General features: G+C 56.5%; 1 protein-coding gene across 1 annotated transcript in view; it reads right to left on the bottom strand.

The window, feature by feature from the left end:
- The window catches only part of PKD1 (polycystin 1, transient receptor potential channel interacting), a 61,234-nt gene that overhangs the window by 25,925 nt on the left and 20,130 nt on the right, over positions 1-15,179 (bottom strand). Inside the window, 10 exon segments of the mRNA XM_019541862.1 lie at positions 553-705; positions 1,462-1,621; positions 2,712-2,928; positions 4,324-4,603; positions 5,583-5,726; positions 8,080-8,229; positions 9,232-12,854; positions 13,302-13,435; positions 13,864-14,039; positions 14,270-14,401. Coding sequence (XP_019397407.1) covers positions 553-705; positions 1,462-1,621; positions 2,712-2,928; positions 4,324-4,603; positions 5,583-5,726; positions 8,080-8,229; positions 9,232-12,854; positions 13,302-13,435; positions 13,864-14,039; positions 14,270-14,401 — 5,169 coding nt within the window.

Here is a 15,179-nt window from a genome sequence, read left to right as displayed (position 1 = left end):
CACATCTTAGGGGTTCACCACATAGCTTTGCTAAGAGGTTGGACACTGGATTTGTCTGGGCTGGTTTGGACAGGGCTGATCCTGCCTTAGGCAGGGGGTCGGACTAGATGTGACCTCTGCAGCTCCCTTGGAGCCCCACTGCTCTCTGAATCTGATACGAGGGCGGCTCCCTTTCGCCCATGCCAAGCCCACCCTAGAGCCCACTGGGAAGCAGAGACCACTGCCTGGAAGTGGAGATCCCCACTTCACATTGGCCATGGGCTGGGATGTGCCTAGGGTCTTGGAGCCCCCCACTGCCACGCTACTGTGCTGATACCAGCGGACAGGCACGTGATAGCTGCCAGGGGTGTGACTGCACATGCATCTCTGGCTTCCACCTAGACTGATGGAGGAGAGGAAAATGGGACCTGCAGTTAGGGAGGGATGGAGGGAGACGCACGCTGCCTAATGCGGCTGACACGTGAGAGCTGTCCTGCCTGCTGGGTGAAGCCGAAGGAGGCATGGACTTCTACAGCTGCAGCCAGGGTCCCACGGGGCTGGGTGTTCACCTACCGTGCACTGAGCCAGGGCAGCCGAGATCTGCTGGATGTCATCCACCGTGTTCACGCTCAGGGAGATGAGGGTCTCGGTGATGTTGGTGCGGGTCCAGATCCGCAGCGCTCGCTCGTGGCTGGCCTCGGCTTCCGAGTCCAGCGCGTGCTCGTACTGCGGGGCACAGGACCAGAGGCAGGGATCAAACTCTTGCAAAGCTGCCCAAAAGCAGTGGCCCAAAGGGTGCCTTTAGTGGTCCTCAGCTGCAGCTTGCATGTATAACATGGGCCTCTCCATAGGTAGGCACCAAGAGGAGTGCCAACACGCTGACCAGGATGCCCTGGGAGGGGCATGTGAACCCTCTCCAGGGCTTGTCTTGTCCCATGCAACTCAGGTTGGACCTAGTCGATGGCCAGCTTGGATGCTTCTGCCCACTGTACTACCAAAGAACAGCCCAAGGATGGAGTTCAGAGGCTCTTCTTTCCTCCTCGTGTCCTGAGCCGGAGATGGCTGAGAGAGAGGGACTTCCTGAATGCTGAAAGGGTCCCCGGGATGGGATAAAGCTCCTCTTGGGGAAGATGCACTAATAACCCTGGGAGCTGAGCACCTCTGGCCAGCTGCTGACTATGCCCTACCGTAGCCATGAGCGACAACGAGCTCACAGCAGGCGATGGGGGCACACCACTATGAATGGGAGCTCACAGGACGTATTTTGCATGTGGAGGTGTAGGGCGCGTCAGCAGAACAGCGCTGGCAGCCGGGTCAGGGAGGTCTCAAGGGCATCAACTCGGGTGTATAAAAAGCTAGAGGAAGATGCCACTTCTGCAGGAAGAATATAGGGACTGGCAGCTCCAGATGGGCGCTTGGGCTGTGCTTTGTGTGTGCAAGCCTAGCGTCTAGGCCAGGGTGCAAGTTTGCTTTCTGGTTTACCTCGTTCAGGATGGTGATGAGGGCCAAGGAGTACTCGATGACTTGCTGCGGGTCCCCCTGTTTCACCAAGCCCTGGAGCACTGTGTCGGTCCGATTGTAGAGCCACCGAGAGAGGCTCTGGTGTCCGTCCGGCAGGGTCGGCAGTGCGACGGTCATGGAGCTGTGGAGGGAAGAAAATGGGTATCACTGGCTGCTCTTGGACCCAAGACCCGCTGGATGTTTCGGGGAAGAGGCCAACTTCTATCCTGGTGTGAGACCAGGCTTCCGCGCGGGGTACACGGGACACAGGAAGGGTGGTCTGAATTAACTTGTTTCATGCTTTTAGCTGACTCCTGGCAGGTCTAAAAGCTACCCGGGAGCGGGACTTGATCCTTCGCGACGTGAGGAGTACTGGCAACCCCAGCTTAGCACCACCGGCCCCTTGTGACAAAGGATTAATGCCTGGGTGACTCAAGGGCACGAAGGTTTGACCGCTGCTGAATGGAAAGGACATTGCAAGACTGCAGGGAGCTGAGCCGGTGGCTCCCGGGACCCCAACCCAGCAGCCGGCCTGCCTGCGGGAGACGCAACCCTTCCTCCCTGTCCGCAAGTGCCCCTGCTGCCACTGCCTCCCTTTTGAGCTCCTTGGATGCCGGGGGGGAAAGCAGGACACTGCTAACACGTGGGGGCTCTCCAGACACGTGGTCAGGCTTCCTCTACTCCTCGGGCTCTCCCGCTCGTCGTGATGCAGCCTCGATCTGCGGCAGGGTCCGGGAGCAGCCTCCCCTGCTTGATTTATTGACTGGGAAGCCTGTTGCTTTTAACGAGGATACGCAGCCGCCCACAAACATGACAGGGGATTCAGGGCCATAAATTGAGCCGGGCGGCTGTGGAAGCAGTGAGTCTGGGGAGAGAAGCCGCGTGGTTGTTTCTAATGAAGTGATTTATTTCAGGCTTCAAGGGGCCAGTGGCAGTGTCTGTTAAGTGGGAATTAAAAGAGAAGGGTTTTTTCAGGGCTCTCAGGGGGCAGTTCCTGTTCCTAAATGCTGCGTTGGCCCCCGTTCACTGGGGCAGGGAACCCAAGTGAAATGAGTCTGTTCTCCATGGGCCTTGTGATGTACATGGCCCTTTGAAACCCTTCGCTCCTCCAGAGGCCACCAGGAAGCAAATCCACCCTGCTTGACCCGCGTCCTGGAGAGACCCTGGTTAGGACTGGGCTGCGGTCTCCAGCCCCGAGCCTGCTGTGTGGATGTGCGACGCGAGGACCTTACCAGTTGAGGGCGACCACAGTGGCTCCCAGCTGGTCCTGCACAAGCACCGAGACGTGCACGAGGAAGCTGCTGGCCTGGAAGCCGGGGGGGAGGAAGGCACCATGCTCGGAGCGGCTGCCTTTGTACACACAGAACTGTTCACAGTGCCCCGCTTTGCAGCGTGTGGCCAGGAGGATGTACACCAGAGGAGCCTCTTCATCCTCCGTATCTCTCCAGCCTGCAAGAGAAGCATGGGGGCAATTGAAGGGGGCTGGAGAGCAGCCCTCCACACTGCGCCTGGAGCTGTAGCTACTGTCCCGACGGCGAAGAGCGAGCATTTAACGCCACCATTAAAGCTGCGGGGGCCCCTCCATTTCATGCTCCCATGTGCTGCTCAGAGCATGCTTTGCGGTCTATCACCTGTGGCCCTTGAATTGCCCTGCCCCATCCGCAGGGATCTCTGGGGTAGGTAGGGCAGGATGGTCCCATCCCTCCCATTGACCAACATCCTTTCTCCCATCTCATCCTTATCAAGGACCGCTCGGCCTACGGATGGTACAGCCAGGGGCAGGACGCAGGCCCAAGCAGGGAGCAGCAGCACCAAGCTCTGCTCGTCATCTGTTCCCTTAGGGGTTTTCTGACTCAGATTCAGGGCCTGTATCCCCTGAGGAGGTCCTAGAGAAATTGGAGCAGCTCCACAGGGCTAGGTTACCCTGTCTCATCTGCAAAATAAATGGTGCGATGATCTTGGGCTGCAGGATTATCCCCTGGGCACAACCTGGCATTAGACCGAGGGTTCGGTGGGGTCAGGATGCGTCTCCTGGGCTATGGTGCCATGGCATAAATAGTGACCGCTGCTGGCACTCAGCCCCAGGGCCCCCGTGTCTCGTGTCCAGTACAAATATCACTAATAGCCAAAACCCCCACCATTCCTGCAGCATCGGGTTTTGGGATTTGTTCCTGGGAGGTCAACTGCATACAATAACATCGTTCTGATTTCGCTCCAGCTTTTCTCCCCATGACTTCAGCGGCCGCCATCGCAAGGGCCACTCGAGAGAGGAACCAATTCATCACCTCTCTGAAATTCCCAGCATTCGTGTGTGATAAAGCATTAATCCCTAATGCTAATCATGTGGGGAAACAGCAGTTTCAGAGGCACTTAGTCCTTGGCCCAGGGCTGTGCTCTGTCAGCCAGCCAGGCTTTTCCAAATGTTGGGCTGGATATTTTTGTCTCAGTGACGGCTGGAGAAATAGCTCCTAAGCAGCTAGAGCCGGGCAGAGGAAGCGGAGCAAGAGCACGGAGGCCACGTTTTCAAAGGAGTCTTGTCCTTCTGGGTGGCTGCCGCGGTCCATGACTGCGGCCAGGTGGAGGGGCCTGGAAAAGATTTATGCTTGCCAGCGGGGTAGACGGGCACTGAGCTCCTCCAGACAGGTTAGAAGAAGGTGGGTTTTGGAAGGCAGCACACCGCCGACACAGTCACACAGGGCCTGAGGTTTGGGGTGCATGAAACTAAGAACTGAGCCTGCCCCATGCAAAGGCACGTTGCAAATGGACCCCAGCGGCCTTGTGGGGGGGTCTGCTGGAAGAAAAAATAGGGGGTCGCTGGATAACTGGCCTCTGGCTTGCTCTCACCTGTGCAATTAAAGTGAACCTTCGCCATCAGCGCCTCGAGCGGTCCGTCCGGAGACAGCCAGCAGGTCCTTCCGATGGGCGGGCGGTTTGGGAGCAGGTCAATGGAGGCGTAGCCTTCCTCCCCTGTCGTGAGGTCGGTGATGTGCAGGGTGAAGGTGTACCCCTCTCCATCCTTCAGCACCCCTTGCCGCAACACCAGGTTCATGCCCGTGTTGCCGGTGGAGGTCGTGCGCTTGTCCAGCACGAGGGACTTGTTCTTGAAGCTCTGCGCTGCCCACCTCTGTGGGGAAGAAGAGGGAGAAGCTCTGGGTGGAAGGTTTTCACACGGCATCTGCAAGTACCAAGCAAGTCCTGGGGGCAGCGGCTGCCAGCTTTGCAGCTGATAACTCGGAGCCGTTCTTACGTGTGAGAAATGGACGGCTTCCCGAGCGGCTGGTAGGAATATCTGTGTGGCGGGCTCGGATCTCATCTTGGGGATGGCATCGCCCCCCCCCCGGGATCATTCATCACATGCAAGTCAATCCAGCAGCCACACGGCCTCCCCTGGACACTGCGGGCGATTGCCTGCACGGTGACTGCGACTCGCACGTTTGCATGACACACAACTGCATAAAATGCCGTGCAGGAGAGTTGTTGGCTCCCAGGGGACAGAGCCTGGTGCTTGCAATGGGGCTCTTGCTGACGCTGTTAGCTCCGGCCAGCCTGGGCTTGGGCTGTAGCATGGGACTAGGAGGGGGGAAGAGGGGTGAAGAGAACGGACTGTGGCACCAAGGCCACCTAGCAGAGAGGAAAAATCCCACTGAAACCTGTAGTAAAGGGCACAGCTCTGGTGAGCAGGTGGCATGGGAGAGTGTCACCCGCCACCCCGCACTGAGGAGGTCTCTTTGCCATGACATTGCTAGTAGGGTGGCTGTGGGCATGGCCAGGAAGGCTCCTGCAGCTGCTGTAGCCAGCAGCTGTTTCCACAGGAGCTGCAGCGAGCTCGGGGCCTTGCACGGCATGGGGACAGCCACAGAGCACGTGCCCCCATCCATGTGACTACAGCTGGTGACTGAGGCATCGCCCCGTGGAAACCAGTCCTCTTCCAGGGTTGCAATGGAAGTCAAATCCTCCCCACGTGCCCAGTGGGAACCGGCCTTGTGCTGGGAGACACATGCCCTTTCCTTCCTGATAGCACCTATAGGATTATTCCTTCGCCGGCCTGCCTCCCTGATGGGGAGCTGCCCCCCGGCTCCAGCAGCGACAGCCCCTGCCCGTACCCCGAGCTTGGAGTCATTGTGGCAGTTCTGGCAGGTCCCCTCCAGGTAGACATAGGAGCTCTTGCTGACTTCATAGACGGACTGGGCTTTGCAGGACACGCACTCCAGGGAGACGATGGGCACACCGCCCTTCTTGATCAGCACCTGCAAAGAAAGCAGGAGACGCCTGTTTAGTGCTTGGGTTGGTCTCGGGTTGACAGCTGCTACTGGGCTTGCAAATGCCTTGATCCCCAGCTGTCTGAGCTTGCTTGTCTCCCATGCAGAGGGACTAACACCAGACACGTACATGATTTATGCCTGTGCGCTTCCCCGAGAGCGTAGGCCTTGCACTGGCCATGCTCAGTGCAGCTACCTAGACATGATGCTGCTGGGATCCCTGGGAACCCGCAGCATCAAGCCGGGCTAGTCAGGATATTCTGTTTTGCTAGGTACATTTGCTTCAGACGCCACTTGTACTTCACTAGGGGCACAGGATGCTGAGCCAAGGTTTTTTGCAAAACGGGGTGTCCTTTAAATTACGTTGCTGTTCATATTGGCGCCGTTGAGATTTCGGAGGCAAGGAGAAGGTCTGATCCTAGCCCAGATGAAGCATCCAGCAAGCACCTGACCTTGGGAACTCCTCCGGCTCTCCTGGATGCTCTTCTTGACCTTTACTTGTAGCTGCAAAAACCCCTGCCGCAGTGAGATGGGTGTGATTCTGCAGGACTGTGGGTCTCTGCCCTGGGCCTGTGCCTGTAGGTCTGCTGCACAGGGGAATGCAGTGACCTGTCCTCCCCACTTCCCAGTGACATGCCCAGTGCTGAGCCTGGGCTTCTGTGCTGGGTGCCAGGACCCGGCCCTCAGCCTCCGCAGCTCTGCTGAGTGCCTTGATTGAAAAGAGGGCAAAAGAGTCCACGTTGCAAAGATCTTTTTACATCTTTGAAAGAAATCAGGGATGGGAAAGGGAGCCAGAGTAGCAGCTCCTGCCATGCATCCAATGCCTGTGCTCTGCAGAGCAAGTCATGCAGCTTCTCCAAAGCGTGGCGTGCTATTCCAGCCATCTCGCTCTCATCCTAACATCTCCTCCAGCACCTCATCTCATCCTAGATCCCCTCACCTCTCTAAGGTACCCCCTGCTACCAAGCACACTGCAGGTTACGTGCTTGCAAACCGTGGGGCTTTCAGCTGTGCTGGAGATTGTGACATTATCTCTGGGCTTCTCTGAAGCTCTCCTAATCCCCTACGAAGCGGCGCGGCCTGGAGTGTGACAGCACCTGGTGCAGTGAATATTGGGAACGTAAGGAAAGGCAGGAATAACAAGTGTTGAAAATGGCAGGCGGCTCGAGGAGAGTTTCCACAGAGCTGAGCGGAGAGCACTGATGCTTCGTTCATTCCTACAACATGTGCAAACTTCCTCTGACACTGAAGCCACTGTTTTGTGCTCACGCATAGAAACAAGATCGTACAGAACATCCTTGAAAGACTCTCAGTTTAAGGCTTTTTCCCTCCCCCTTATCCTCCAGCTTTGGTTTGAAAATCCAGGCTGTAAGACTTTCCACTCTCAACCGACTATGGCTCTGATTGCCAAGCACACCATGATGAATGTCTCTGACATAAGCCATAAGCACTGCCGGACTGCAGAAGCATTTGGTGTTGGGTTAAATCTGACAAACAACATGCGCTTGGGGACTCTCCCTTTTCTTTTTGTAAATAAATGAGGGAAAGGGCAGGGCTTAGCAACAGCAAAAGCCAGTGTGGGCTGCCAGAAAGCTTGCGGAAATCGGGGAAGGGCTTAGTGCTCTGGAGTGGAAGCAGGGCTGGGGCTGGGCGATGGGCTGGTGGGCTGCTAAAGCCATGGGCTGTAACAGACTCCTAACTTTGATTATTAATTTAAATGGGAGCGAGTCGTTAGCATGCACAGGCAAGGAGACAGTGGGAGCTTAATAAAAGACTTATGGGAGGAAACGAACCCAACGGCTGGCAGATGCTGCCAGATGTGCTGCCCTCGGGATGTCTGCTGGATGCATGCTCCTGCAAGGGTCATACCCAGGGCACTGGGGGCATCCCAGGCAGGTAATACCCTCTTTTGCCTTTGCAAGGGTCATGCCCAGGGCACTGGGGGCATGCCAGGCAGGTAATACTCTCTTTTGCCTTTGCAAGGGTGGGGGCATGGTCTCTTTTGCCTTTGCAAGGGTCATGCCCAGGGCACTGGGGGCATCCCAGGCAGATAATGCTCTCTTTTGCCCTTGCAAGGGTCATGCCCAGGGCTTTGGGGGCATCCCAGGCAGGTAATACCCCCTCTTGCTGCTTCCTTGCTGATCAGTGCAATTGGCAGCAGATTCCAGCATCCCATGAGGAATTTGATGCCATCCCACAAAAAGGGGGAGGGAGAGAGAGTCTGATGCTGGGCAGCCCCCAGAGACATCCCTTGGAAAGGGGAGCGGGACCCGCGGGCTCTCTAGTGCCCAGCCATGGGCGCGTAAGCAGAGGGAAGCAGGGGGATCGAGGCAGTACGTACGGTCTGATTGGTGGCCTCGGGACTCATCCCCTCCTTCGAGACTGTGAGATTGAACGTATACTCCACATCTGCTTCCAGCATTGCTTTGGAAATGGTGACGGTTCCTTCCAGGGCACTGAAATTCAGAGAGCACCCTGCAGCCGAGCTCTGCTTGCAAGGAGAAAAGAACTTTCAAACCCTCCTTCAAACTGATGCACATCGTATCAGTCTGCAGGCGGTACAGGCAGCTTCACACGCAAGCTGTTATTGCTATAAGTGACCTCTTTTGGCTTCACTGCTGGGTGCAGGAGAGACCGAGGTGGGGGGTGAAGTACCCACTGTGGTGTTCAGCGGGTTAGCAAACGCTCTTGAAATACCTAGATTTTGGCTGGCCTCCAGATTCTTGTACTATTGCAATGACACAGTTTGGGAACCAGCAGCCAGACAGATCTGAATGCTTTATATTAATACTGAGCCTGATCCACATGCTCTACATCCTTTGCCCTGAAAAAGCAGCAAGTGCAGAATAAAAGGACTTTCCATAAACTAGACGGTTCACATCAACAAGGCAATGGTACTGGTACAACATTTCCAACTGGTACCAAGATAATGGTACAACTTTTTGCCAGGAGCATCTGACAGGCAGGGATGAGCCTGGTTAGACGGCGGCTACAAAGGAACAGGGTCCTGCATTTAGTGGTGACTTGGGCTTTCCTTTGAAAGCCTGACTTTTTGCTCCTGCAGAACTGAAAGGCTTTTAATAAACTTTACTGGGAGCAGGATCTGAACATAAGTCATACATGTGGCCTGCCAGACTGCAAATTGGTGCCAGTCGGACAGTGAAGGAAGCAGTTGCACTGCAAAAGGGGTCCGGCGAGAAGGCCGCAGTGGTCAGAGCCCCTCTACTCACTGGGGCAGAGGAGGAGGAAGAGCAGGCAGGCACCACTTGCCATCGCAAGTGATTTCATACAGCTGAGTGCCAGGCTTCCCTTCTTGCCTTAACGCTACAGAGAGCTGGTAACAAAATCCTTCCTCTGCACCATCTCAGCTCAGCTACAAAGACACGCCGGTGCACGGGCATACAGGTACCATGAAACCCTGCACATCGCCTGGGGTCCCCGGTGCTCCCACTGCAAATCCCTCACCTGGGCCCTTCAGTACGGGTTTTCTTACCTTAGAGGAAGAGGCGCAGGACCACTGGTAATGCAGCGGGGTCTGTTCACTGTCATCCAAATTAGGGTCATAAGATTTCTCGCCATCCAGGATCAGGTCCTGGGTGTTGGACCACACGCGGTAAGATCCCCCATCAATGATTGGGACCAGTTTGCTCGGTATGACGGTCACATTGGCAAAGATGCTCTTGGCCAGCGGGGTGTCCCCAAAGGAGACGATGAAGACGAAGCAGTAGTGCCCAACTTTCAGAGCCAGCTTGGGGATGACTAGCTGGGGCCTGTTCATGTCCACGCCGGGTAGGCGGATCTGGCTGGCCTCGCCGAGGTGCCGGCAGCTGGGCACTTGGTAAATCTCCCACAGGTACTCCGTCTGGTACTTGATGCAGCCGCGGAGGTCGATCTGGGCCTCCAGGTAGCTCCTCTGGGATCGCTTCATGACCACCTGTGGAGGCAGCGCAAGCTCCACCTCCGGCTCCTCACACTCCAGGACCCGCACGGTGACCGTGACCTGCGCTACGAAGAAGCTAACGAGGTTGGTGGCATTCACCTGCACCAGGAAATCCCCGGGGCTCAGGTAGGAGTAGTTGGTGGCTGCCACCTCGGTTCCCCGGGTGGGGGAGCCGTCGCCGAAACTCCACCAAAACACGACCTGCCTCGCGCTCGGCACCACGGAGGCTTCAAACACCACCGTCCTATTCACAAAGGAGCTGCTGGGGCGAAGGGTGACCTGGACGATTTGGTCCTGGACCTGGATGACTCTGGTGAGGTTCACGCTCCCCAAGCCATTAAAAGCACTGAGGTGTATTTCGAGCAAGCCGGCGGCCGCTGGAGTGTACTGGACGGTGTTGCCTGGCAAAGTGGCCACGTAGTGGCGCGTGTCCGTCTGCAAGGAGAACTGCCAGGAGTATTTCACCTTTGTGCCGCGTCCCACCTGGGCGGTGAAGCGCTGCACCGTTCCCGTCGGGATGCCTGGCTCGCAGCAGTGCAGCAGCCTCAGGTCGCGGATGGCTTCCAGGACCAAGATCAGCACGTGGGTGCTGGAGATGCTGACTTGGTTCTCCACCGTCACCGTCACCAGGTAGTTGCCAATCTCGGCAAAGGCATGGGTGTACTTGGAGCCATTGAGCACCATGGAGTAGTTCCCGTTGATGCTCACCACGTAGGTCACGGAGGAGCCGGAGATCATGTTGATCACGAAAGAGACCTCTTCTCCCGGCTCCACCACCTTCTTGCTCACAAAGAGCTCCAGCCCTCGGACTTGGTCTTGCACCGTGATGTTTCTGCTGACCACCGCCCAGCTGACGTCGTTGGACGCATTTAGGAAGACCGAGAAGGTGCCGGCCATTGGGAAAGTCACGGCCACCATCTGGCCGTTTATCGTGTTGTTGGCCAGCTCCCACAGCCACGTCACATTGGTCCCCTTTTGCAATTTGCCATCAAAGACCACCGTGGAGCCTGATGCAACGTAGCTGCAGTCCAGCTTCGGAGTCTCAATCCTCAGCCCCACGACAGGCTCCTGCACAAAGACCAGAATCGTTGCATTCGTGGCACCAAGCTTGTTTTCTGCCCCAACGGTGACCTCTACCGCGCCCGGGCTTTGGAAGGAGTGTGCAACGAAGGGCTCAATGGTCCGAGAAGAGAAACCATCTCCCAGGTGCCAAAAGTAGGCGACCCCAGTGCCGCTGGTGATGCTGGTACTTATGTTCACAGTGGTATTGACAGCAGTGGGATTGGGGAAAGCAGAAGGCTTCAGAAGGCCAATGCTTTCAATGAACTCCACCGTCCTGTTCACGGCTGCACTTCCCAGCATGTTGGTGGCTTTCAGGTGGATGGTGTAGTTCCCAGCTTCCAGGATGCTCAAGGAGAAAGTCTTTCCTCCGAATGTCTGCATGGGGCAGCCGTCCCTAAGGGCAGCCCAGCTGTACGAGATGTTTGTCCCCTCTCTCACCACGGCCTGCAAGTGCAATGTTTTGTTGGTTGGGAAGAAGGCATCCTCCACAAGGCTGCCGCTGGCGATCTGCAGGCCTTCGATTTGCTCCAGGACGAAGACGTAGATGCTGTCCTGCAGGGAGCTGATCTCGTTCTCTGCCGTCACGATGACATTGAAGGTCCCCACGGACCGGAAGGTGTAGGAGATGGTGGAGGAGCCCTGGATGGGCGTGCAGCGATCACACAGGATCCAGGAGTACCGGACGGCACGGCCTGCTAGGAGCATGGCCATAAAGCTCACGGAGCCATTCAGCGGCACCACGGTCCTGCTGGCGTTGATGGTGAGCCCCTGGAGCCGCCTTTTCACGGTGACGTTGACCCGCGTCTCGTTAGAGCTCACGTCGTTCCAGCCCGTCACGCTGACGGCGTAGCTGCCGGTGGTGTTGTAGGAGTGGGTGACGGCCTGTCCGCACTGGTTGCCACCATCACCAAAGTCCCAGCGATAGCTCACCTTGGTCCCATTCGCGCTGGCAGAGAACAGGTAGATCTGGTTTAGCTCCAAAACCCGCGTCCCGTTATACTCGATCTTGGCTACCCCAACTGGTTCTTGAACTTCCACAAAGGCCGTGTCGTTGTTGAACGAGACGTTGTTGGAGACGGTTACAGTGACCAGGTAGATCCCCGTGCTCTTGTAGGAGTAGCTGACCTCAGTGCCGCCAGACCTGGTGGACTCGTTGGTCCCGAAATCCCAGCGGTACCTGTACTGGTACAAGGGCATGGCGCTGACCTGGAACCAGCTCTCCTCACCCAGTCTCACGAACTGCTTGGCGGGCAAGAGCGTGACGTTGATGACCTCGGGCTCCACGCACACGCTAGTGAAGTAGTGCGCCTTGTTCGCACTGCTTGAGAGGACCAGGGAGAGGGGGAAGATGCCACTGCGGGTGAAGTTGTGGATGACCGTGGGGTCCCCGTAGACGGTGACATTGGATGAACCATCTCCAAAGGTCCAGTCGAAGATGTAGTCGTTGGGGTTTCCCGAGACGTAGGCGGTGATCTGCACATCTGGGTGCTCCAGGATGCAAGAGGAAGGCTCGATTTTGAGCACCTCCAGGACAAAGATTCGGAGAGGCACCAACTGAGAAACGGAGCTGACGGGATTCACCGCGGTCACATTCACGGTGCAGTTGATGTCCTTCTCGTAGATATGTTCTACCACTGGCAAGGGGCTCTGCTGGACAGTCCCGTCCCCCATGTCAAATATCCAGGTGATATTGTCCCCCGTCTCCACAGAAGCATTGATTGTGATGGACATGCCTACCTCCACGGCCTCCTCAAAGGAAACGTGCAGCCCCGCTATCTCCTCGAACACCCGGTAATGTCTGAATGTCTCCACGCTGCTCACGGTGTTGTTGGCTTTCAGGCTCACATTGTAGACCCCCTTGGTTTGGTAGCTGTGGACAGCTGTTGGCTGGTTCTCCGTCAGCAGCAAGGAGCCATCGCCAAAGTCCCAGGTGTACAGGACGCCATAGGGAGAGGGCACGGGGTAAGCTGTGAAGCTGACGGGCCGGTTCACGGCCAGGACGTCCGTGTCGGTTTCTACCTTCACGTCGATGAGGTACACATGGACGTAAACCGGGATCTGGTGCGTGAGGTTCTCAAATTGGTTGGATGCTAAAACCACCAAGGTGTACTCGCCTGCATGCAGAGACAGCAGAGCACGGGCAATTATGCAGATGTTTGTGAACCCACAAGAGGCTTTAAAAAGTGCTGCCACGGCCCCATGGAAAATGCTAAATGCTTTCCAGTTAGACAGCGTCCTGCTTTTATACCTGCTTGGTGTTTCTCTCCCTTTCCTCTTGTGCCTGATGGGAACTGCATGGAAGCAGGTTGTGCATGCATCCACCCGTTCTGCAGCCGGCCTGACAATCCCAGACCTTTACTGGCTTCTATATAGCCACACCACAGCTACGGGGTGATTGGGCTATGCAGACTTCCTCCCCTGGTGCCCTGTCTCTTCCTCGCCCTGAGCTGGAAGCCTGTCCCCGGGACGTGACAAGTGCTTGGTCTCCAGACTCCACTGAAACCTTCAGGCAACAAAAAAGAAAGCACCTCATTTCCCCCAGGAGACCAGACAGGACTTACCTGGCTCCTCATAGGTGTGCGATGTACTATGCTCAATCACCACCTCATGGATGCTGGGGTCAGGAATGAGGAAAGACCCATTATAGGGAGGTTTAAATTGGTACGTCTCGTGGGTGCCATCACCAAAGTCCCACCTGGAAAGAGACACAGGCCATGAGCCAGGTAGCTCGCTGGGCCTAGTGCCACGCTGCTCAGGCTTCTTCCCCAGCCTTACTTGGACCCACTCCATTTAACCATCCCTCCCTTCCTGTTTTAAACACTGGGCAGCAAAAATACCAGTTGGCCCGAATGCATCCGACAAGCCAGTGAATTCCCGAGTGGCTCTCCTCTCCTAGGGGCACGAGGAATGAAGAGTCAGACCCCGAAGAAGCACCCCATGCTGAAATCCTTACCTGCTTCAGCTCCTAGCAATGACAACAGGGGTTTTCCTTGAGTAAGCACAAGGAAAAGAACAAGGCAGCGCCCAAAAACTGGACGAAACCAATGGGCCTGAAAGTGAGGAATGCACCTAAAAATCCCACCCAGTGAACCGGTGCCTCTGGGGAACTTGCCCAGGACTCACACAAAGGCGGCATCCACGGCCGTGTCAATCACGACGCTGGCGGTCAGCTCCACCGTCGTGTTCTGCAGGAGCACCGGCGGGATCCTGGACACGCTCAGGTTCTTCATTTTGTTCATCTTCTCCACTGTGACGTTGTAGTCGACTGTGACGTTGCTGACGTGGTTGGAGGCAGTGAGCTGCGAGGGACAAACAGAGCCACTGGTGGGGCAGGTGTGTGAACCGCAACACAGTGCCGGGCAAGGGGCTGAGCTTCAGCATGCGAAAGAGCCACGGGGTACCGTTCCCCGAGCAGGGGCACCCTCACCCTGGGCCAGCAACCTCCTCTGCCGGCAGCTGTGCCCCTTTGGCTCCGAACAGCACGGAAACCTGGACGAGCAAGGGAGCCGCGGGAGAGGCCGGGGCTTACCGACAGCTTGTACACGGCCGCGCTCTGGTAGATCACGTTGAAGACCACATTGTAAAAGGTGAAGGATGGTTTATCGTCCACCGTCCACCGGAAGGTCACATCTGACCCGGCCTCCAACATGGGCACGTAGCTCTGCGAACGACAGGAGGGCGCATGACTCTGGGGCTAGAGAAAGGCATGCACGGCGCTTCCTGGGGTGCTTTGGGAGAACAGACTTGTGCTGGAAGTGACTCACAGCAGGGACAGGAGAGACTCTAGTGTCCTCTGGGTGCTGCTTTTTAGCTAAAGTATTTTTAGAGGGAGGGGAATTCACTTTATGATCCAAATGCAAAGCAACCCACGGGCTTTACCTTCAGCCCTCAACCCCTCCATCGTGTTATTTCCACTCCCCCACTCGTCAAACGCCTTTTCCTCTTTGCTGCTGTTGGACCCACCAGATCTGCAAGTCTCTAGGTACAGAGAAGGCTGCAACTGAACTCCAACTAGCTTCAAGTATCAAGGACAATAAAAAGTCCTGTTTCCGGTATGTGGGGAGTTGGAGGAAAAGCAAGGGCAACATTGGACCCCCGCTGAACCAGATGGGGCAACTGACAACTGATGCCCAGGAAAAAGCCAACCTATTAAATGGGTACTTTGCGTCAGTCTTTCATCAACCCCATGGGATGCCCATGCCCACTACGGGACAGGGAGGTCCAGGTGAGAGAGATCCCCTGCCCCCCATCAATGCTGACCTCATGAAGGCACACCTTGAGAGGCTGGATACCTTCAAGCCAGCCGGCCCTGACAACCTGCACCCCAGGGTACTCAAAGAGCTGGCGAGCATCATAGCCCAGCCCCTGGCACGGATCTTTGAAAACTCCTGGCGCTCTGGTGTAGTGCCTGAAGACTGGAAGAAGGCCAATGTGGTGCC

The sequence above is a fragment of the Crocodylus porosus genome, unplaced genomic scaffold (genome assembly GCF_001723895.1).
Source record: "Crocodylus porosus isolate Cpor-Errol unplaced genomic scaffold, CroPor_comp1, whole genome shotgun sequence".
Taxonomy (NCBI): Eukaryota; Metazoa; Chordata; order Crocodylia; family Crocodylidae; genus Crocodylus; species Crocodylus porosus.
The sequence above is the reverse complement of the archived record's forward strand: the minus strand, read 5'-3'. Positions and strand labels throughout refer to the sequence as shown.